The sequence below is a fragment of the Rhinoraja longicauda genome, chromosome 10 (genome assembly GCF_053455715.1).
Source record: "Rhinoraja longicauda isolate Sanriku21f chromosome 10, sRhiLon1.1, whole genome shotgun sequence".
Taxonomy (NCBI): domain Eukaryota; kingdom Metazoa; phylum Chordata; class Chondrichthyes; order Rajiformes; family Arhynchobatidae; genus Rhinoraja; species Rhinoraja longicauda.
This window is the reverse complement of record NC_135962.1, coordinates 9954898-9976692: the sequence shown is the minus strand read 5'-3', so window position 1 is coordinate 9976692 and position 21795 is coordinate 9954898. Positions and strand designations below refer to the sequence as shown.

The window sequence follows — 21795 nt, the reverse complement described above, 5'->3', positions numbered from 1 at the left end:
TATCTTCCTGCAGCTCTCCCGTCTCTCCCTCTCACTCTCACTCTGTCGCTCTCTGTCTCTCTCTCTTTCCTTTCCTAACACAATAGTTCTCTCCCTCTCTCCCTCTCTCTCCCTCTCATCGTAAGTTTGGGTTAAATTATGTGAAGCCTAAAATTTAGGCCCAAAAATGCGTCTGAAGAAGGGTCTCGACCCGAAACGTCACCCATTCCTTCTCTCCCGAGATGCTGCCTGACCTGCTGAGTTACTCCAGCATTTTGTGAATAAATCAATTTGTACCAGCATCTGCAGTTATTTTCTTAAACTCTTAAATCTCCCTCTCTCTCTGTCTCTCTCTCTCTCTCTGAAAATCTTTAAACTGTTAGTTCGCCCAAAATTATCTAAAGCCTGAAATTTAGGCCCAAAAATGCGTCAACTCTTAAATCTCTCTATCTCCTTCTCTCTCTCTATTCTTCCCATTTCTCCATTGTTTCTACTCTAACAATGAAATAATTATCATTTTTAATCCTGACTTCACCACCGCTATGAAACCTGCAACCTGCCCCCTTGATCCTGCCCCCACTGCCCTTCTGAAGGATGTCATTGCAATAGCCGGTCCCAGCATCCTCTCTATTATCAACAGTTCTCTGGCCACTGGCACTGTTCCAACCAGTTTCAAGCACGCGGTGGTCCAGCCCCTACTGAAAAAACCTAACCTAGACCCCACCTTGCCTAGCAACTACGGACCCATTTCCAAACTGCCATTCCTGTCAAAAGTCCTTGAAAAGGCAATTCTAAACCAATTAGTGCCCTACCTGCACCAATACACCATCCTGGAAAGTTTCCAGTCAGGTTTCAGAGCCCACCACAGCACAGAGTCTGCCTTGTTGAAGGTACACAACGACCTGCTTCTCGCCATCGACACCGGCGACTGTGCAATCCTGCTCCTTCTCGACCTCAGCGCAGCGTTCGATACAGTGGACCACACCATCCTTATTGACCGTCTCCGGTACGCGGTTGGCATTGATGGCACTGCCCTGAGCTGGTTCACTTCGTACCTCAAAGATAGGAGTTTCGCCATCAACATAGGCAGTTATTCCTCTGCTCCAGCTAGCCTTTCCTGCGGAGTTCCACAAGGCTCCATCCTAGGCCCCATTCTCTTCTCTCTATACATGCTCCCCCTTGGCCAAATCATTCAAAGGCACGGCATTTCTTTCCACTGCTATGCCGATGACACTCAGCTTTACCTCCCCCTGAAACCCAATAACCAGTCAAATTTAAACAGCCTCTTACACTGCCTTGAGGACATAAAATGTTGGATGGCACAGAACTTCCTCCAATTAAATGAGAGCAAGTCTGAGGTCATCCTATTCGGCCCCCCCCGACTCCATCAAATTGATAACAGGCAGTCTTGGAAGTCTATCCTGCCTAGTCAAACCGCATGTCAAAAACCTCGGCATGATATTTGACTCTGCATTAAAATTTGATAAGCAAGTCAACGCTGTGGTAAAAGCCAGCTTCTTCCAACTTCGAACCATAGCTAAAATCAAACCTTTCCTCCAATTCGACGACACAGAAAAAATCATTCACGCTTTCATTTCCTCCCGCCTAGACTACTGCAACTCCCTATACACTGGGATCAGCCAATCTTCCCTGTCCCGCCTGCAACTGGTCCAAAACGCCGCAGCGAGACTCCTGACGGGTACCCGTAAAAGGGACCACATCACCCCGATTCTGGCCTCTCTCCACTGGCTCCCTGTACGGTACAGAATCAACTTCAAGCTCCTCCTATTCACGTATAAAGCCCTAAATGGACATTCCCCCCCTACATCAAAAATCTTCTAACCCCCCTCTCTAACTCCAGGTCCCTCAGGTCGGCCGACTTGGGGCTACTCACTATCCCGCGGTCTAGGTTTAAGCTCAGGGGTGACCGCGCTTTTTCGGTTGCAGCTCCTAGACTGTGGAACAGCATCCCTCTCCCCATCAGAACTGCCCCCTCCATCGACTCCTTTAAGTCCAGGCTCAAAACCTATTTCTACTCCCTAGCGTTTGAGGCTCATTGAGGAGGCGCTGTGAACTGTTTGCGTGCTACTGTATGTTTCTTTTTTTTTCCTTAGTACCTAATCAGATGTACAGCACTTTGGTCAACGTGGGTTGTTTTTAAATGTGCTATACAAATAAAATTGACTTGACTTGACTTGACTTGACAGTTGAAAATGGGGATGGATTGGACACACCCTCAGAAAACTTGCCACAAACATCACCCGGTAAGCTCTGAAATGGAACCCCCCAAGGAAAAATGAAAAGAGGTCTCCCCAGGAACAGCTGGAGAAGAGGTGTCCAGGCAGAAATGTCTGGGAGTGGGCTCAACTGGGGAGATCTCAAAAGAACTGCCAACAACCGAGTGGGGTGGAGGACATTTGTCAATGGCCTATGCTCCCTAGAGGAGCAAAGGGCTGAAGAAGAAGAAGATTTCCTACATTCAGGTTTACTAATCCAGAAGATTACATCAGAACTAGGATTAAAAGCTAATTAAATCTGGATTAAAATGAAATAAACCTGAAGTACATTAGACCATGAAGCTATTGAGACGGCCACAATCTAATGGGTTCCCTTGTTCTGCCGACATAACCTGGAGACCGATTCTTGCTGTCCGATACCTGCACCAGTTCTTTCTTTACACTGAGGGCACTCTCATCATTTTGTGTGGTGCAGTCACATGCTTGGTGAGATGGTGTTGGCGAATGGAAGTGAAACCTGTAGATCAGTGCATGTTCCTTTAACATAGTGACCTCACCACTACTAACCACTCCCCATTGTCTCTTGTATAATTGTAGCTTCCCCACCTCCAGCTCGCTCTCTAGTTCCAGTGATGACCACGGACAGCTAGGGCACAACATGTGTGTAGTGAAATTAATAAACAATATCCAGTAAAAGACTCTGTGTGCAAAGGACGTCCCTTTACATGGTGTCAGAGCGGTAGACTTGCGTCTCCTGTTTATCGGGTTTTATTTTTAGCATTTGTTCGTCCCAGTTGTGTCCCATCCTTCCACTTTGCCATGGCTCCCTCGTGTCGTCGTCCGGACACGCTTGTTTTTGATGAGGACATAGTGCACCGCTGGACTGTCTTCCAGCGGGACTACGAGCACTATATAGCGATTGCCCATCCTGATGCAACTGCTGCGATAAAAGCTCACCTGCTCCTCAACCTGGCTGGTCCGGAGGCAATGGAACGCTATGCGTCGTTCGAATTCGTCCCTCCGGAGGACCGCAACGACCCGGTATGTCTCATGGCTAAGTTCACTGCCCTGTGCGATATACCCACCAATAACATTATCGAACGTTTCAACTTTTTCTCGCGGCGTCAGACTCCAGGGGAGCACGTTGACGCCTTCATTGCATCCTTAAGATATATGGCTCGGCGGTGCTGCCTTCAAACGATTACACCCGACGAGATGATCAGGGACGTCCTGGTCAACGGTCTCCTAAACTCTAAGCTGCGGGATGAGCTCCTGATGAAGCCTGACCTGTCGCTAACGGACGCCATACATGCCGCACGCATGGCCTCTGCTGTTGGCTCAGTATCTCGGCCGGCGCCCCAGGACATAAATTTCACCGGCCGCCGGCGATTGAATGACCCGCAGACCAGGGTCACCCCCTCCGCGCCCACTATGGTCACCCCTCGCAGATGCCCAAACTGCAACTTCTCGTCACACAGGTATAACGTTTGCCCAGCGCAGGGCAAAACTTGTAATTCCTGCGGGAGGCAGAACCATTTTTCTGCAGCTTGTCGTTCTCGTGGGAGACCTGTCCCTGCTCCTAGAAGGAGTCTAAACAACCTTGCGACCGATGATAGCGCAACCGGTTCCCGGTACCAACATGAGGAACTCCATGGCTCAGATACGACTTCCTCCCATGGAGACTCTATGCTGTTTTCGCTTTTGGGTGCACCTGCATTGATAACGGATCCATCCGTGCATGTTACAGTCAATGGACACTCCTTCCCTGCCAAGGTCGATACTGGGGCTTTTGCAAATGTTATGTCTGTGGGCCTCTTCGAGCAGATAAGCTCGGGGGAGAGGGTTACTCCTGACAACTCCCGCCTCCATGCCTATGGGGGAGGCGTTCTGATTGCCGTGGGAAAGGCAACGGTTATCTGTACTGTTCTGGAGACCTCTCGGCCCCTCACGTTCCTCCTGCTAGCATCCGACAACGTCACCCTGCTGGGCGCCCGTGCATGCCAGGACTTTGGTTTGGTCTCATTCCACCGCGACATCCACCTGGTGCAGGCCCCCATGGACCCCCTGATCGAGTACCCTGACCGATTTGATGACGTCCTGGGGAAGCTGCCCTGTGCCTACAAGATCGTTGTGGACCCGGGGGTCGACCCAGTGGTCAGACCGGCCCACCGTGTGTCTTTTGCCATGAAGGGCCGCGTGGAGTCCACACTACGTGGCATGGTGGACATGGGCATCCTCAAGGAGGTGAGTGCCCCCACCCAGTGGGTCTCCACCATGGTGGTCGCTGCCAAGAAGGACGCGAGCGAGATCAGGATCTGCATCAACCCCAAGGACCTGAACCTGGCTATTAAACGCCCGCACTACCCCATGCGGACGGTGGAGGACGTCGCGGCACAGGTCGGTCCAGCCACAGTTTTCTCGGTCCTGGATGCCAAGAGCTCCTTTTGGCAGATCCCGCTGGATGCACGTTCCTCCTTCCTGACCACCTTCAGCACACCGTTCGGCAGGTTCCGTTTCCTCCGCATGCCTTTTGGGATCAACTCGGCAAGCGAGGTTTTTCAGCGTACGATGGAGCAGCTGTTTGCTGGGTTGCCGTGCGCCATCATTGTGGATGACATCCTGGTGTACGGGAGGGACGTCGCTGAGCATGACCGACACCTCCGCCAAGTCCTGGACAAGGCTCGTGAGATCAACCTCAAGCTTAATCGAAGGAAGTGTCGGTTCCGCGTTGAGGAAGTCACCTACGTCGGCCACGTTTTCACGGCGGGGGGCCTGAAGCCAGACCCCGAGAAGACGGCGGCGATCACCAAAATGCCCGCTCCCACTGACGTGCCCGGCCTGCAGCGCTTCCTGGGCATGGTCAACTACTTGGGTAAGTTCATACCCGACCTCAGCGAACTGAGTGCCCCCCTGAGGGAGCTGACCAAGAAGGACAATGCCTGGGTCTGGCTCCCGCACCACCAATCGGCCTTCGTGGCCCTGAGGTCCAGACTCGCACGGACCCCCACTTTGCAGTTCTTCGACCTGAACAGGCCAATCGTCCTCACCTGCGATGCATCTCGGTTCGGCCTTGGTGCTGCCTGCCTGCAGCTCTACGACGACCGGCAGCTGCCCGTCTCCTATGCCTCTCGCACAATGACCCCTGCTGAACAGCGCTACGCCCAGATAGAAAAGGAGCTCCTTGCCGTGGTGTTCGCGTGCTCCAAATTCAGAGACTACGTTCTTGGAAAAACTTTCACCATCGAAACTGACCACCAGCCGCTGGTCTCTATTTTAAACAAGCCCATCCACGCAGCCTCGTCCCGCTTGCAGCGAATGATGCTGCAGCTGCAGCGTTTCACATTCAAAATCGTGTACCGCAAAGGCAAGGAGATGTTCGTGGCAGACTTTGTCCCGTGCCCCACTACCTTCCACTTCCCGCCATCCGTACGAATCGGCTGACCTGATGGTGTTGAACGTCAACATCGTTCCATCTTGGCAGATGCAGTCACTGGTCACACACACTGCCGCTGATCCGAACCTTCAACAGCTTGAGGGCGTCATCCGCCGTGGCTGGCCTGAACGACGGTCTTCCCTGCCGGCTGGTGCCGTGCCCTACTTCCTGGTTCGGGATGAACTGGTGCTGCACGCGGGCGTGGTGGTGAAGGGTCACAAGGTTGTGGTGCCGGCTGCGCTGCGAGATCACTACTTCCAGACTGCCCACAACGGACACCCAGGGGTGGAGGCCACGTTATCCCAGGCCCAAGCACAGTTTTACTGGCCTGGCATGGTCAAGGACATCCGGGACAGGGTCTCCGCCTGCGCTGCCTGCAACAGCCTATTACCTCATCAGCAGCGCCAGCCTCTCCTGCAGCAGCCGGCTCCCGAGTTGCCGTGGATGGCTGTTGCCGCTGATATTTTCGAGTGGCGTGGCAAACACTACCTGGTCCTGGTGGACTCCTACTCCAGCTGGTTCGAGGTGGACCTGCTGCCGTCCCTCACGTCTGCTGCCGTCATCGGGAAGCTTCGCCGCCACTTCTCTACCTTTGGTTCCCCGGCATCCCTCCAGTCCGACAACGGCAGCCAGTTTACCAGCGCGGAGTTTGCTGCTTTCGCCACCCGGTGGAACTTTCGCCACATCACCAGCAGCCCCGAGTACCCGCAAAGCAATGGACTTGCAGAGCGCGCTGTCCGCAGCGCTAAGGAACTGATGGAACGTTGCCGGCTTGACAGTTCGGACTTGTACCTTGCCCTCCTCAACCTCCGCAACATCTCCCGGGACCCCGCGCTCGGTTCCCCTGCCCAGCGCCTCATGTCCCGCACCACTAGACCCCCTATCCCCGTCTCCCAGCAATCCCTGCAACCCACGGCTCGGAGCCCTGCCGCTGTCAGGGAGCGCTTCACTGAAAAGCAGCTCATTCAGAAGCGCTCCTTTGACAAATCGTCCCGTCCCCTTCCACCTCTGTTCGCTGGCCAGGTTGTCCGGATGGAGTCCACCTCCGGTCACCACCGGCTGGCCGTGGTCGTCGGCAATGCTGACTCTCCACGGTCGTACCTGGTCAACTACGAGGGCACCGTGTATCGTCGTACCCGCCAGCACCTGATGCTGGTAAACGAGCCTGCACCGCCTCCCGCGGTCCCGTATTCACCTCCCGTCCAGTCCCCGGTGCCTGATGTGCCTCCTGCTCCGGTACATCCGCAGTCGCCCCAGCCCCCTTCCCCTCCCTCGCCTGCGCGTGTATCGCTTCCCAGTCCTCCTCCTTCCCCTGGTTCCCCAGCCTCTGTACCCGCACCCGTCCATGCTGTTCCTTCGACCGGAGGGGATGGTGCGTTGCGCACCCGCTCTGGGAGAGTGGTCAGGCCGCCTGTCCGGTACGGTGTGTACGAGTAGTCTGTGTTGTGCTGCATTCTATCTGCTCCCTGCTTGTAGTTTGAGCCTAGCGCATGAGCCGTGGTCACTTTTGTTTCCAAGAGGAAGGATGTAGATCAGTGCATGTTCCTTTAACATAGTGACCTCACCACTACTAACCACTCCCCATTGTCTCTTGTATAATTGTAGCTTCCCCACCTCCAGCTCGCTCTCTAGTTCCAGTGATGACCACGGACAGCTAGGGCACAACATGTGTGTAGTGAAATTAATAAACAATATCCAGTAAAAGACTCTTGTGTGCAAAGGACGTCTCTTTACAAAACCCAAGCAGCAGTCGGTGCCTGTTGGATGTACGATACCTAATTCCCTCATGAACACTCTATGGGGTGAATGGAATGGGGTAAATTAGTAGAATAATTCCCCAACTTCCTTCTGAACAGTAAACTCACATATCCGCCAAGTTTTAGTCCACTCCGTCACCATATTGCGTATTATTTGCAGGTTTTCATGCGTCTGGAAAGATTTGTTCATTGGTTTGTCTAGGAGTCCGTAGTCTGGAGGTCTCAGTCCTTTCTCCATGGTATAATCAGCCACAGTGGGCAGGGCTGTCCACCTCCTCAGGCCTCGGAACAACTTCTCAGGTTCTACATGGATAAAGACGGAGTCGCTGTTTGTACTGGCTTTGTGGTTGCAACAAATGAGCAGGAATTACATTTTGTTGCATTTTATCATATCTTTAACCCTTCCACCGCTAATCTTCCATCTAAAGACCCTGAGCCCCATAACAAGGAACTGCAGATGCTGGAATCAAGCAAAACACAAAGTACCTATTGAACCTGAACAAGTGTCCCAACCCGAAACGTCACCCGTTCCTTTTTCTCCAGAGATGCTGCCTGACCCGCTGAGTTACTCCAGCACTTTATGTCTAACCACAGGAGACTTGCCAGTTCTTTAAATGCTGGAGGAACTCAGCGGTTCAGGCAGCATCTGTGGAGGGAAGGGGCAGGTGACATTTTGGGTTGGGACCCTTCTTCTATTACTTCTAATTATGCCTATCCCCATTATTTCTTTCCTGGTTTGTGGTAACTCATAGAGTTTGGGTTCTTCTTTGCTGCTAAACATTTCCTAACTTAAGCTGGGCAACACAGCAACTCTACCATCATCATTATTACATGGGAGATGTAAACCAGCATAAATGACTGGGTTGTTCACTGATTGGCAGCGGACATTGAGTTCAATTCACGGGACCACATTTTGGGGAAGACCTGTTTCCTGTTGAAAGGTTGGAGAAGTTATAATTGAAAGCGCTGCATGAGCATTAAAAAGGGAATTTAAAGATAATTACAGGTGGAAGAGGGGGGAGGGGCAATGGTAGAGAAACATATTCAGGACACTGGAGAAAGAGCAGGGAATAGGGACTAATTATGGCTAATTAAATAACCACATTAAAGAACCAGAAATCGGCAAATCAAAGTGCTGGAGGAACTCGGTGGGTTGAGCAGCATGTGTGGATGGAATGGATCTGAAGAAGGGTCCCGATCCAAAAGGTATCACAAAATGCTGGAGTAACTCAGCAGGTCAGGCAGCATCTCAGGAGAGAAGGAATGGGTGACGTTTCGGATCGAGACCCTTCTTTAGATCCAAAATGTCGTCTGTCCATTGCCCCCACAGATGCTGCCTGACCCACTGAGTTTGTCCAGCAGTTAAAGAACTGGCAAGTCTCCTGTGGCATGTGATTGTACCTCAGATGAAGGCTGATTTAAATATATGCTAAAAAATGAATTGCCCTTCACTGGTACTAAACAAGTATGAGCATGGACATAATGGACCAAGGGGACTTTTTCTATGCTCAATGAGTCAAAAACTCTACAGATATATAACAGTATGTTACACTCTATGAATAGGTGATATAAGAGATTGCAAATGCTGAAATCTTGAACAAAACCCAAAATGCTGGAAGAAGTCAGCAGGTCGGGTAGCATCAATGGGGAGAAATGCACGGACAATGTTTTGGGTCAGGACCCTTCTTCAGACCAGTCTTTCATTCTGTGTGAATAGTTTCACTCCATCTGCCCTACATCCATTGAGGAATACAAGGGCTGAAGCAGTCAACTTAAAAGAGGAAAATCAGGAGGGCAAAAGGGGGAAATGAGATATCTCCAGCACTTAAGGTAATGAAGAATATTAAAATATTTTGTAGGCATATTAACAGCAAAAAGGGTACTTGGTGAAAGATGATTGTCAGTGTGATTATGTATGTGTGAAGCTACAGGAGATGTGTGAGGTCATAAATGAATACTTCAGTATATGCAGTACTCCAGAGAAGCTTTTGGAAGCTAGGGACTTCAGTGAATAAAATAGTAATGTCCTGAAACATCTCGGCATTATGAAAAAGGAAGTGCTGATGGGCTTAAAGTATATAAAGGTGGATAGATTTCTAAGGCCTGACAAAGTGTATTCTAGGACATTGTGGGAAGTTAGGGGCAAATTTACTGTACCATTGTTAGCTATGGGTGAGACACCAAGAGATTGGAGCATGGCGAATGTTGTGCATTTATTTAAGACTGCAAGGACAAGTCAGAGAATTACATCAGTGGTGGAAAAATTACTGGAAGGGATTCTGAGGGACAGAATCTACATGCATTTGGACAAACATGGACTGATTAGGGATTGTTAGCATGGCTTTGTCCATGGGAAATCATGTCTCATGTATCTAACTCAGCTTTTTGAAGAGTGACCAAGAGAATTAACAAAGCCAGGGAGGTAGATGGACTTCAGCAAAGATTGTGACAAAGTTCCACGTGGTAGGCTGGTCCAGAAGGTTAGATGACACGGAATCCAGGATGAAATAGCTACTGTAACTGGATACAAAATTAGCTTAGTTGAAGTGGGTGGTGGTGGAGGGTTGTTATTCAGATCGGAGGCCTGTGACATGTGGTCTTCCACAAAAGTTGGTGCTGGGTCCACTGTTGCTTTTCATATCTATTAACAATTTTGATGTGAATGTAGGATGATTAGGATGAGTAAGTTGGCTGATGACAACAAAATTTATATTATAGTGGAGAGTGAAAGAAATTGCCTCAGGTTAAAACACAATCTAGTTAAACTGGGAATGTGGACAAAGGAGTGGGCGATAAAATTGATCTCAGGCATAAGTTGGATTGAAGGGCCTTTTTCCTTGCAGTACAATTCTGTGACTTTAGGGTTCTGGAAAAGGCGACAAAGAGAATGATCTTGATGGAAGGATTAATTTTATGTTCAGTGTTTTATTTCACTGGAGGGATATTGTGAGAAAGGATCTGAATCAATAATGGTATTGTCATCATGGAGGATTTGAGGTAGTGAAGGCATGGAACCAGTTTAAATTGAAAGAGAAGCATCTTTTCAGGAGATCCATTTCCTTTGGAGCAGGAACAGGATGAGTACCACAGGTGATACAAACACACAAATCCAGACCAGGTATGAAGGGGCCTGGTGTCTGCTCATCCCATAAATTCCCACATTTCTAAATCCCCTAAATTCACATAAATAGGAAACACAATCACAGATAGTCCATCTGGGAAATGGAGGCTGCGGAAATTATGTGCTCAGTGCCCGGTCCTCCAGCATTGAGCTGAGAACCCTTTGGCACCCTGATACTCTGAATGACAAAGCACGAGATAGTTTGAACCTGGAGGTGGGAGCTGTTGGTCTTGGTTCTCTTTGCACTCTGACCATTTCCCGGGCAGCAGAGGGAATTGTTCCTGGAGTTGCTTCTGATACTCTGACAGGTTGTCCAAGATGATTCGCTCTTTGTATTTCTCGCCGTGGTGATGAACAATTCCTGATAACCCTAAAATGAAAAAAAAAAGATATTAGAGTTTTTGGTAATTGGAACAGCTATAATTCAATTCTCCCAACCCTTCCTGCCTTCAGTCACTCAAATAGAACAGGACAAAGACACGATGTACATTCACCCCGGTTCAATAAGTCAGATCCACTGTATGTTACTACTTCTTCCCTAACATTGTCCTTTCCCCCCTCCCCAATACCCACTAACCTCATTCTACAGCTTCATGGCATTCTGGGGAGCTCTCAGGATTTTCTGGTGTCCCAGTATGTGAAGCCTTCTCTCATTCAGTGATGATGGTCACGTCAGTGACATCCACAGAAGATGAGTGAGGCAATACCACACCAAACCGTTCCACTCTCACTGGTGGCTCACATTCTCCTTTCAAAAATCTCCCCACACTGGTCCTCCCTGTGTCAATGAGGCCAGACCCATGCCTTTGAACCTAACTCAGTTCCACTAAAAAAAGGAACGAGGAACAGGCCCAGTACTGTTGATAGTGGACAACAAGAAAGGAAAACGCAGATGGTGAATATTAAAAAGACTACAATTGTAAAATATTGCAATTTTCACTTGTCTTCTCAGACTGTGCTGTATGACTGTGACCACCCGGGCTTAGATGGGACAACATGTGCAAACTGTCCAACTGCACACAGAATTCCCAGAGACTAATGTCCTCAGAATTGAGGCCTTAATTACCTTCAGGTTGGAGTCAGTGGGTTCGCTGTGTTTTTTAGGAAGGCTTTCTTCAGCCAACCTGCTGAACTGCTGTGGCAGAGCTTGGAATAAATTTTTTGTTTCATGAGTCTGGTGGTGGGCGTGCTTCCCAAAAAATGCACCAACGCCACCTAATTATATTTGTTGGACAGGCCAAGCAACTTGCATGCTGGGCACAAAACTCTTGAAATGGACACTTTGCTCCCAACTGTGTCACAGGAAAAAGATTATACTGGGACTGTCTCCATGGAGCACAGGAGGCTGAGCGGTGACCTTATTGAGGCTCACAAATTCATAAAGTGAATGGTCGCTGTGTTTTTCCCCAGGGTAGGGGACCCTTAAACTAGAGGGTGTAGGAAAAAAACTGCAGATGCTGGTTTAAATCGAAGGTAGACACAAAATGCTGGAGTAACTCAGCGGGTCAGGCAGCACCTCGGCAGAGAAGGAATGGGTGACGTTTCGGGTCGAGACCCTTCTTCAGACTTAAACTAGAGGGCATTGATTTAAGGTGAGAAGGGAAAAAAATGAAAAGAGACCTCAGAGGCAATTTTTTCACACAGAGGGTGGTGGGAATTTGAAATGAGCAGCCAAAGGAAGCGGGCAAGTCGTGTATAATGACAAATTCTAGAAGACATTTAGACAGGTGTAAGAATAGGAAAGGTATTAGAGGGACATGAGACAAGTGCAACAAATGGGACTAGCTCAGATAGGCAACATGGTCAGTATGGATGAATTTGCCCAAAGGGCCCATTTCCTTTTCCTTATGGATTAGTCCTATCTGATTAAAATTACTTTGAAACTAATAAAATTATGGGTTGTTAGTCCCAAAATGCTCCCCCATTGACACTTCAGTCACTTGCCTGGCCTCTCTTCTGAAGAGGAGGTCCAGTGTCACCTCCCCTCTGAGGAGCTAGCCAGATATTGGTTGAGAAGGTAAGCAAACGCAATGCTAGCATTTATTTGAAGCGGGCTAGAATACAAAAACAGAAATGTAACGCTTAGGCTCTATAAGGTGCGGGTCAGGTCGCATATGGAGTACTGTGAGCAATTTTGGGCACCACAACTGAGGAAGGATATGCTGGCTCCGGAGAGGGTCCAGAGGAGGTTTACAAGAATGATCCCAGGAATGAGTGGGTTAACATATGATGAGCATTCGACGGCACTGGGCCTCGACTCGCTGGAGTTCAGATGGATGACGGGGGACCTCATTGAAACTTACCGAATAGTGAAAGGCTTGGATAGAGTGAATGCGGAGAGGATGTTTCCATTAGTGGGAGTGTCTAGGACTAGAGGTCATAGCCTCAGAATTAAAGGCGTTCCTTTAGGAAGGAAATGAGGAGGAATTTCTTTAGTCAGAGGGTGGTGAATCTGTGGAATTCTTTGCCATAGAAGGCTGTGGAGGCTGTCAATAGATATTTTTAAAGCAGAGATAGATAGATTCTTGATTAGTACAGATGTCAGGGGTTATGGGGAGAAGGCAGGAAATTGGGTTAAGAGGGAGAGATAGATCAGCCATGATTGAATTGTGGAGTAGACTTGATAGGCCAAATGGCTTAATTCTGCTCCTATCACTTATGACCTTATGAGAAAACTTTCTTGGATACACTTAACAAATTCTACCCCACCCAAGCACTTAGCACTACAAGTCCCAGGAAATATTAGGGAAATTAAAACAGAATACTATTACACCCCTGCACCTATTTGTGATCTCGATGCATAATTATCCCAATAATTCCCATTGATTGTTAGAGGCCCATCGTACAATCCCATCAAGGTGATTACCCGCTTTCCTCCCCACCCCCCCCCCCCCCCCCCCCTCCACTGGACAAACCCCCAGGAATATCCTCTCTAAGTACGACCGTGATGGTTGTCCTCATCAGAAACCCAACTCCCGTCTTCTCTGACCTCCACCTCTATCAATCTTGCAGCATCTATACTCTGGAACACTGAGCTGCCAGTCCTGAACCTTCCTTCAGCCATATTTCTGTAACAGCTACTATATACAAGTCCCATGTATCTATCCAGGTCCTGAGTTCTGCCTTACTTGTCAAGCTTATCACATTGAAACCAATGCTTTTTAGTCTTCCAGACCTTCCTTGCTCTCCATCCTGCACTTGGCTGTCAGATCAAATGAACTTGCTTGCTTCAAGTTCTATATTTGCCTCAACAGGGCGGCACGGTGGCGCCGCGGTGGCGCCGCGGTAGAGTTGCTGCCTTACAGCGAGTGCAGCGCCGGAGACTCAGGTTCGATCCTGACTAAGGGCGCCGTTTGTACGGAGTTTGTACGTTCTCCCCGTGACCTGCGTGGGTTTTCTCCAAGATCTTCGATTTCCTCCCACACTCCAAAGACGTACAGGTATGTAGGTTAATTGACTGGGTAAATGTAAAAATTGTCCCTAGTGTGTGTAGGATAGTGTTAATGTATGGGGATCGCTGGGCGGCGCGGACTCGGTGGGCCGAAGGGCCTGTTTCCGCGCTGTATCTCTAAATCTAAAAAAATCTAAAAACTACCTCAACTGCCACACTGCTGCATTGGGTTCCTCTCCACTATCAGATGAGATTAAACCTTTTTGAGCATCTTTAGCAAAATCTTTGCCAGGATATTGATCCCCCTTCACTTCAGGAGCAACCCATCCCTCTTGTACAGGACAACTCTGGTCTGGATGAGATCCAGAGTAGTTCAAGAATCTGTATTTCTCCCTCCTGCACCAGCTGCTCAGCCATGCATTCACCTGATCTATCCACCTATCCATGCATTCACCTGCCCGATCCACCCTCACTAGCAAGTGGCACCAGGAATTATCCGGAGATTATAACAACCATTGATGTCCTGCTTTTTAACCTTCTTAATTGCCTATATTAACATTGCAGCAGCCCATCTCCTTTTCTACCTGTTATCTATATACTAAAACTCTTGTTTGTTATCTTGTTTGTGACTGAACTTCATCCAAAACGGTACACGACAGCGCAACAATTTTACGGCCACCGTATTCACCATTGTCACTTTAGTGATAATGCAAGTAGTTTTATTGAAATCGGTGTTATATTTTTAGTTATTCCCATTTTTAAGTTTAAAAAGAGGGGAGGGGGAGGGGAGGAGGGAGGGAGGGGGGAAGGGGGGAGTGGGGGAGAAGGGAGAGGGGAGGGGGGGGGTTGAGGAGAGAGGGGAGGGGGGGGAGGACAGGGTGATGCACCAATGCAAGAGAGGTTTGGGCCCAAGGGGCCCACTTGGTCTAGTTGGAACTAAAAATCTACTGATTTCCATGAAACCATGTTTTCTGGTTATAGAAAGCTTTGCCAAGAAGAACAAATTCTCACTATCTCTCCTATCTATGCCCCTCACAATTTTGTACACCTCTTCAAGTTCTCCTTGAGCCTCCTCTGCTCCAAAGAAAACAAATAGAGCTATGATAGTCTTTTCTCACGGCTTTAATGCTCCATTCCAGTGTATTTCCTCTACATTCCCTCCGGATTATTGACTGCATTTAAACTGTACAGTGAGATTTGAAAATGGGTCCCTGGATTGTTAGTCCAAAACTCAGGATTACAAATCCAAGAGTTAGCCAACACTGCGTTCCAAGTGCAAGTAGGTTGCAGATTTCTGCCTGTAGCCTGAGTTTGTGCACATTCAAATCAGTCAAATCAGTGTTGGTGAAGGAAGCCCTTGTTACACAACCAACACAAGCATGCAGGCACCTCAAGTGGTGTACACCTCTGGTGGAAACAATACATAGGTGGTAGATTAAAGGAGAAATGGTCAGTTAAATTATGGGTTGCAGACATTGAATGGCACGAGGTCAAGATAACTAAGATAACCAACAGGCCACCAACAGATAACTAAGATAACCAACAGGCCACACTGGATTGGATCATCTATTGCAAGGGAATTTGATCTTTCGCAATATTTCTAGTTTGGTCCTGCAATGCTTCACAGATTATGAATGGATGTGCAAGCACAGTGCCTGCCCTCTCAACTTACCAGCATAAAGTTCCTGCTCAAAGACGTTCTCGGTGTAGTAGACATATTTCCCAAGCTTTGAGGTCAGCATGGTCTTCGGTTTTGGAGGAGGTTTCATGTGCTTCACTTTCAAGTTGGCTGCTGTCCAGTTTACTGCTCCAGGCTCCTGCACAATGTCCCTGTGCAGTTCATGTCCCGGAACCCTGCAGAGAGACATTCGGACAAGCACGTGAAACAACACGCGCTGGCAATCAATATTTGGTCCTGCTGCATGAAAGTAAATGCTTCCACTCTCTGACAGACAACACCAAGCGCCCATTTCAGTTTAGTCTAGTTTAGAGGTACAGATGAAACAGGTGTACCATCGAGTCCACGCTGACCTCCTGTTGCCTCCACTGAACTCATTTCAGCATTGCCCCATTCCTCACCACCGTCCGACTACCACCCCTCCTCGCCAGATCGCCAAAGACCCATGTGCCTGAAATACACTCCAGAATTTCCCCCGCAGAGCTAGCAGATGGCCAGAAATGTTATGACTGGGGATGAGGTTTGCAGAGATAGTCACGTGGAGGAGTGGTGTCATGGTTCCACCATACCCGTGCACATACTCCTACCTGAGGAGTAAAGAGAGATGGCCAGCAGCAACTGACCACGCTGCAACCAAGAGGCCATGTACTCTGCAGGACAAGGAATGACAGCGAGGGACTCAATCCTAGTATTACTTTCAATTTTTGTTATAATCTTCCATTTCAGGGCAGTTGTTCCCTAATTTTTCTCTCCCTCCTTTACTGGTAACAATTCCAGAATCCATAGAACTTTGGAAGATGCCAAGTAGAGGATTTACCTCTATCGTCACCTCTTACAGAACTCTGGGAGGTTCATCCACCATTGGGTTGTTGGGATTTATCAACAGTTAATCTCATCACGTTGTCATGTTTTATTAATACTGATTCCCTTCAATCCCCCATTCTTGTTGGACTCTGGTCCTCCAGTGCGATCATCAGTTTTTTTTATGTGATCATCATCTATGAAAGCTCAATTATTTAATTATTTTGCCATGTCCTTATTTCTCTTCGTCAGTTCTTCTTTCTCTGATTGTAAAGGGCCTAACTGTGTCCCCTTTTCATTTTTATGTTTCTAGCCAGTTTCCTCTCATGTTCCTCCCTCCCGAGTGCTGGTGATGAATCCCTGATTTTCCAATCAATCTCATTGCGGCCCTCACACTTTTCTCTGTAGCTGTAACATCACATTCTGCCCTGTGTTTGGCGCTGCCTGTAATACTCATGTATGGTATGATCTGCCTAGAAAGCACTCAAACTAACATCTTTCACTGTATCTCAGTACATATGACAATAATACACCAAGACCCAATATTCTACATTGCCTTAGATGGACACAAAATGCTGGAGTAACTCAGCGGGACAGACAGCATCTCTGGAGAGAAGGAATGGGTGACGTTTCGGGTCGAGACCCTCCTTCAAACGAATCAGGGGAAAGGGAAATGAGAGATATAGACAGTGATATAGAGATATATAGAACAAATGAATGAAAGACATGCAAAAAAGTAACGATGATAAAGGAAACAGGCCATTGTTAGCTGTTTGCTAGGTGAGAACGGGAAACCGGTGCAACTTGGGTGGGGGAGGGATGGAGAGAGGGGGGATGCAATGGTTACTTGATGTATGAGAAGCAAAATATGAGATGCTGTTCCTCCAATTTGCGATTAGCCTCACTCTGACAATGGAGGAGGCCCAGGACATAAATGTCAGTGTGGGAATGGGAAGGGGAATTAGTGTTTGGCAACCGGGAGATCAGGTAGGTCCAGGCAGACTGAGCGAAGGTGCTCAGCAAAATAATCGCCTAGTTTCTCAACGTCTCAATTTCTTGTTGGCCCATTGCTAAATGACCTGGCTGGAAGATTTCAGTACCCTGATAAAGGCAGCACACAGAACCGATCTGTCTTTGGCTGGACCCATGTAGCCTGGCATTAGTACCTGTAGTAGGTGGTCAGTGGGGTCCTGGTCACCTTTCTCACCACAGGTGCCTGGGGCTCCGGGGGTCTGACTTGTTCGTAAAGACTGAAGTCGTCTTGTGTCATGGTCTCGTCTTTTACGAGGGCGTAGGCGTGGGCAGCACCATAGTGATTGCGTAGAAGCTCCTCCAACCTGGCTCTAGATGGCCCCTTGGGCATCTGCCTGGTCACCAACCACTGTGCTGTCCTCTTGCTCAGCTTCTTCACCAGGTACTCGTCCCATTGCTCGGGCTGCTGCCGGGGGGCGAGGGGACTCTCCGCTGCCTTCAGGGGCGAGGCCCGACCCTGTGCCGCTGCTTGCTCGGGCAGTGCAGGGGTTCTGCGGCTCACCCCAGGGGCCGGTGTGGTGGACGGCACAGCCGCCTTGTCCTTGTCTCCCGAACCCCCGTGGGATTCACGGGGAATCTGCACCTTCTTGTCACTCGCTGCGCCCTGCTTGGACTTTTGCCTGGTAACCCTGGGGCGGCGAGATCTTCCGTCCAGTTGGCTGGGCTCGACTGACCCCGAGGGTCTGACGGCCTTGAAGAGATCAAAGATGTTGCCGTCGCTCCTCTCCTTGGTCGGCATCCCATAAAGTGGCATGGAATTGATGACATCTTTGGAGAAGCGTAGGTTCAGCGCCACACTCTTAACGTATTTCTCATGCAGCAGCTGCCTGTACTTGAGGGGTGGAAGCTCTTCATCCGTCAGAGGGGTGAAGGTCTCCCGACCTTGGCTGGGATCAGTGGCCTCCGCTTCCCGGGGTGTCGGGGGTTTAACGGCAGATTCATCTGCTGTGGGGCACTGGGAGCTCGGGTGGGATTCATCTTGCGACTCGTCCATCACTGACAGCCCTGTAAGAGAAGAGACGATAACAGGTGTAAGTTGTGGCATAGGGAGTGAATTGTGACACGGGCCTTCCTGCCTCAGATTTTCACAGCTCTTACCTCTGACTTTCATACTGTGTGAGGATTGTGGAAGTATTCACACTAACCCAATGTTCAGCAATTCCCTGCACTGGGAAGATAGGAAAAGAGCGACGGGGGCAGAAGGGGTGCTGGTTATTAGAAACTGGAGAAATTGGTATTCATGCTAATGGACTGTAGACTACCCATGCGGAATATGAGGTGCTGTTCCTACAGTAGATGAGGCCTCACCTACAAACCCATCTCCATGCAGTTTTGCCCTTTCAGTCCCCAATGGGCCTTCCTCTTTTTTTCTGGTTACCCTCTTGCCATAAATATATATATAATTATAAAATTTGCTTGCTTATATTTTGCTCTCTCATTTGTTGTTTTCATGCCATGTATTCGTTTGTTCTTTGTACCTTTTCATACCTCTGGTTTCACTCTTCCCTGACTCAATCTGATGAAGGGCCTCGACCTGAAAAGTCATCTTTGCCTTTTCTCCAGAGATGCTACCTAACCCGCTGGGTTACTCCACCATTTTGTGCCTATCTCTGATGTTTCTGGACTATCCTACTGTTCAGGACATTGTCTAAGTACTTTTTGCAAGGATTTGGACAATGCGGAGTGCAAAGGTCGATTCTGAGAGCCAGTGTGTAGGTAAAGGGGCAAGATAAAGGGGCAGGTGGCAGGTTTTAAAAGTGAGATATGGAGACTTTGAGGCCAGTATAATCCTGTTAGAGTAAATGGCAAATCCGGCAGGTTTAGCTAATCATGGTTGATGAGGATTATTGAAGGGCTAGTTAGGGAGAAGGAGGCATATGTCAGGTCTAGCTGGAACAGCTGGGATAAAGCAAATCCCCATGAGGAGTATAAGGTATGTAGGAGTTGCTTCAGTAGGAGATCAGGAAGGCAAAAGGAGGGTATTTGTTTTTTTGGAAGATATGGTAAAGGAGAATCATAAAAGATTATATAAAGAGCAAAATAGTAAGTAGCGAGAGAATAAACCCACTCAAGAATTAACATGGTTATCTGTGTGTGGAGTCACAGGAAATGGGTAAGGTCTTAAATGAATACTTCTTGTCTGTATTCACCATGGAGACCATGGAATCTAGGAAATTCTAGAACAGTGATGTTCTGAAACACACCCATATTACAGAAGAGGTAGTGTTGATCCTTCTCACTCTCCCCTTACCTAACCCTCATACTCTCTCCTCCAACTAGCATTACCTCTCTCCATCTATCCTTCATTCTCTTTCCCCTCAGCTCATCCCTTTCTCCTACAATTTTCTCTCTCCCTTGCCCCATCCATCCCTCACCCTTTCCTTCCTGCTATCTCAACCTCCCTCTATTTCTGTCCCGCACTTTCTCCTTCTCCCCTATTCCCTTTCTCTCCTGCTATTAGGTGCTCACTCACCCCACCCATCACCCTATCCCCAATACTCACTCACCCTGTTCCCTTCCCCTCCCCATACTCGCTCCACCCTCACCATCTCCCCTTCTCAAACCCTCCCCTTCCCCTCCATCCATCACCCTATCCCCAATACTCACTCACCTTGTTCCCTTCCCCTCCCACCCTCCCTTCATACTCGCTCCACCCTCCTCACACCCTCCCCTTCCCCTCCACCCATCACCTCACCCCTACACTCAGTCTTCTTCCTCTCCCTCACCTTTACACCCTCCCTCGCCCCCTCCCCTCCCCTCCCCTCCCCCTCACCCCGGTCCCGGCACCGCTCCTCCATATCGTCGTTGTTGGCACAACCGGGATCAGGATCAAACCCGGCGGCTTCTCGGCTCACAAACAGGCCGCGTATCCCGGCAACGGTCACCGTGGCAACAAGGACCAGAGGCCCGGCAATGGTCACCGGGGCAACAAGGACAAGGGGCCCGGCAATGGTCACCGGGGCAACAAGGACAAGGGGCCCGGCAATGGTCACCGGGGCAACAAGGACCAGAGGCCCGGCCATGGTCACCGGGGCAACCAGAGTCGGGGTGTCTGTCGGTGGGAATGTGCAAGAGCAGCGCCGGATCGGTGTAGAGTTGGGATCGATAGTGGTTCACGGGCGGCTGATCCTGGACATCTAAATCATTGATATATATATTGTCAACCAGAGCCCAAGTCCGATACTATCCATCCAGTCACAATCTGCAACCAAGGCAAGCCTCACTCCACGCTTACTTGATGATTATTTAAATATAAACCATCGTCCCCCGTAATGGAATATATTGCACATTCCTGGTGGGACACGTTTGCATTGCTTCCCCCTTCTGTTTTTGCTATACCTCTTGCAGCTCCTGCATTCACACCTTCAATGTTGGTCCTTGTCTTCCCCCCTCAGGCCATTTAATGAAGCGCTCCAATCTCCCCAGCCGACTCACTCCTCTCACTTTTGTAATATCCTTGGTTTAGATTTGGAACTCAATTTTTAGACTTAGGGAATTTTCCTTTCTGTCTTAATGAATTCCAGCAGATATTAAAGAGTCCTGGGATTCGCTTCATCTAAGCTGTCTATACCTGGCATATGCTTTCTTCTTTTTCTTTGCCGACCAAGTAACTTAATCTGTGCATCCTCCCAACTGAGCGAGCAATGACGATTACTCCGACATAAAATTATCAATTAACACTCTTTCACTGCGTGCTTACATATTTTTCTCCCGTTGATTTGTTCAGAAAATAGAAAATCAACATGTATCCATTTCATAAATTCATTCTTACATTATAGCCACACGCCAGTTTACATAAAGATTGAAGTTTTCCATCAGCATTATATTGCACGGGATTTCCCAACTCTTGCCACCCTCATTATTTCTACTATTTGGTGGCCTGCGAAATACTATAAATAACTTGTTTCACAATATCCTGCACTTTGCTATTTTTAAGGTGGAGCAAAATTAATTTCAATTCTTTATCATGGTTGGCCGAACCCAGATCATCTATCGGTGCATTGATCTCCTCCCTTATTAATTGCACCACCCAATACCTTGTTCCCTTTTCCTGTGCTCCTCCAGTCTTCTTGGACATCCAGCCTTCATCACCCAGCCTTTAGTCGCATTTCCTGCAAGATAGTTCCATGAAACCCATTTACTTTGTGTAATTGATTTATCCGCCTTGTTGCAAATGCTTTGATCATTTAGATATAGCATCCTTGCCAGTGTTTTGTCCTTTGGGCACATTAGCTTTGCTTCTGCTATCTCCTTGCTTTGCTTACCGTATTTCTAACTTGATTGAAACAAAATTATGACAAGATTTGACATTTGCAAGTGTGCCTTTGTCTTGGCTGAGTGAGGTGTCTAGAACCAGATGTGAAGA

The 21795-nt window shown here is 48.6% G+C and overlaps 1 protein-coding gene across 3 annotated transcripts in view; it reads right to left on the bottom strand.

Annotated features, from left to right (window-relative positions):
• The window catches only part of heatr4 (HEAT repeat containing 4), a 45124-nt gene extending 24312 nt beyond the window's left edge, over positions 1–20812 (bottom strand). The window contains exons 1-5 of one of the 3 annotated variants that reach the window (XM_078407092.1): positions 20769–20812; positions 17564–18434; positions 15591–15772; positions 10736–10897; positions 7515–7709 (exon numbers count right to left, since the gene is read on the bottom strand). In XM_078407092.1, coding sequence (XP_078263218.1) covers positions 7515–7709; positions 10736–10897; positions 15591–15772; positions 17564–18423 — 1399 coding nt within the window. In that variant the 5' untranslated portion in view covers positions 18424–18434; positions 20769–20812. Of the gene's footprint in view, positions 1–7514; positions 7710–10735; positions 10898–15590; positions 15773–17563; positions 18435–20202; positions 20612–20664; positions 20687–20768 lie in introns of those variants that run through there. The other 2 variants (XM_078407093.1, XM_078407091.1) reach the window with 2 other exon arrangements.
• Positions 20813–21795: the final 983 nt, after the last annotated feature.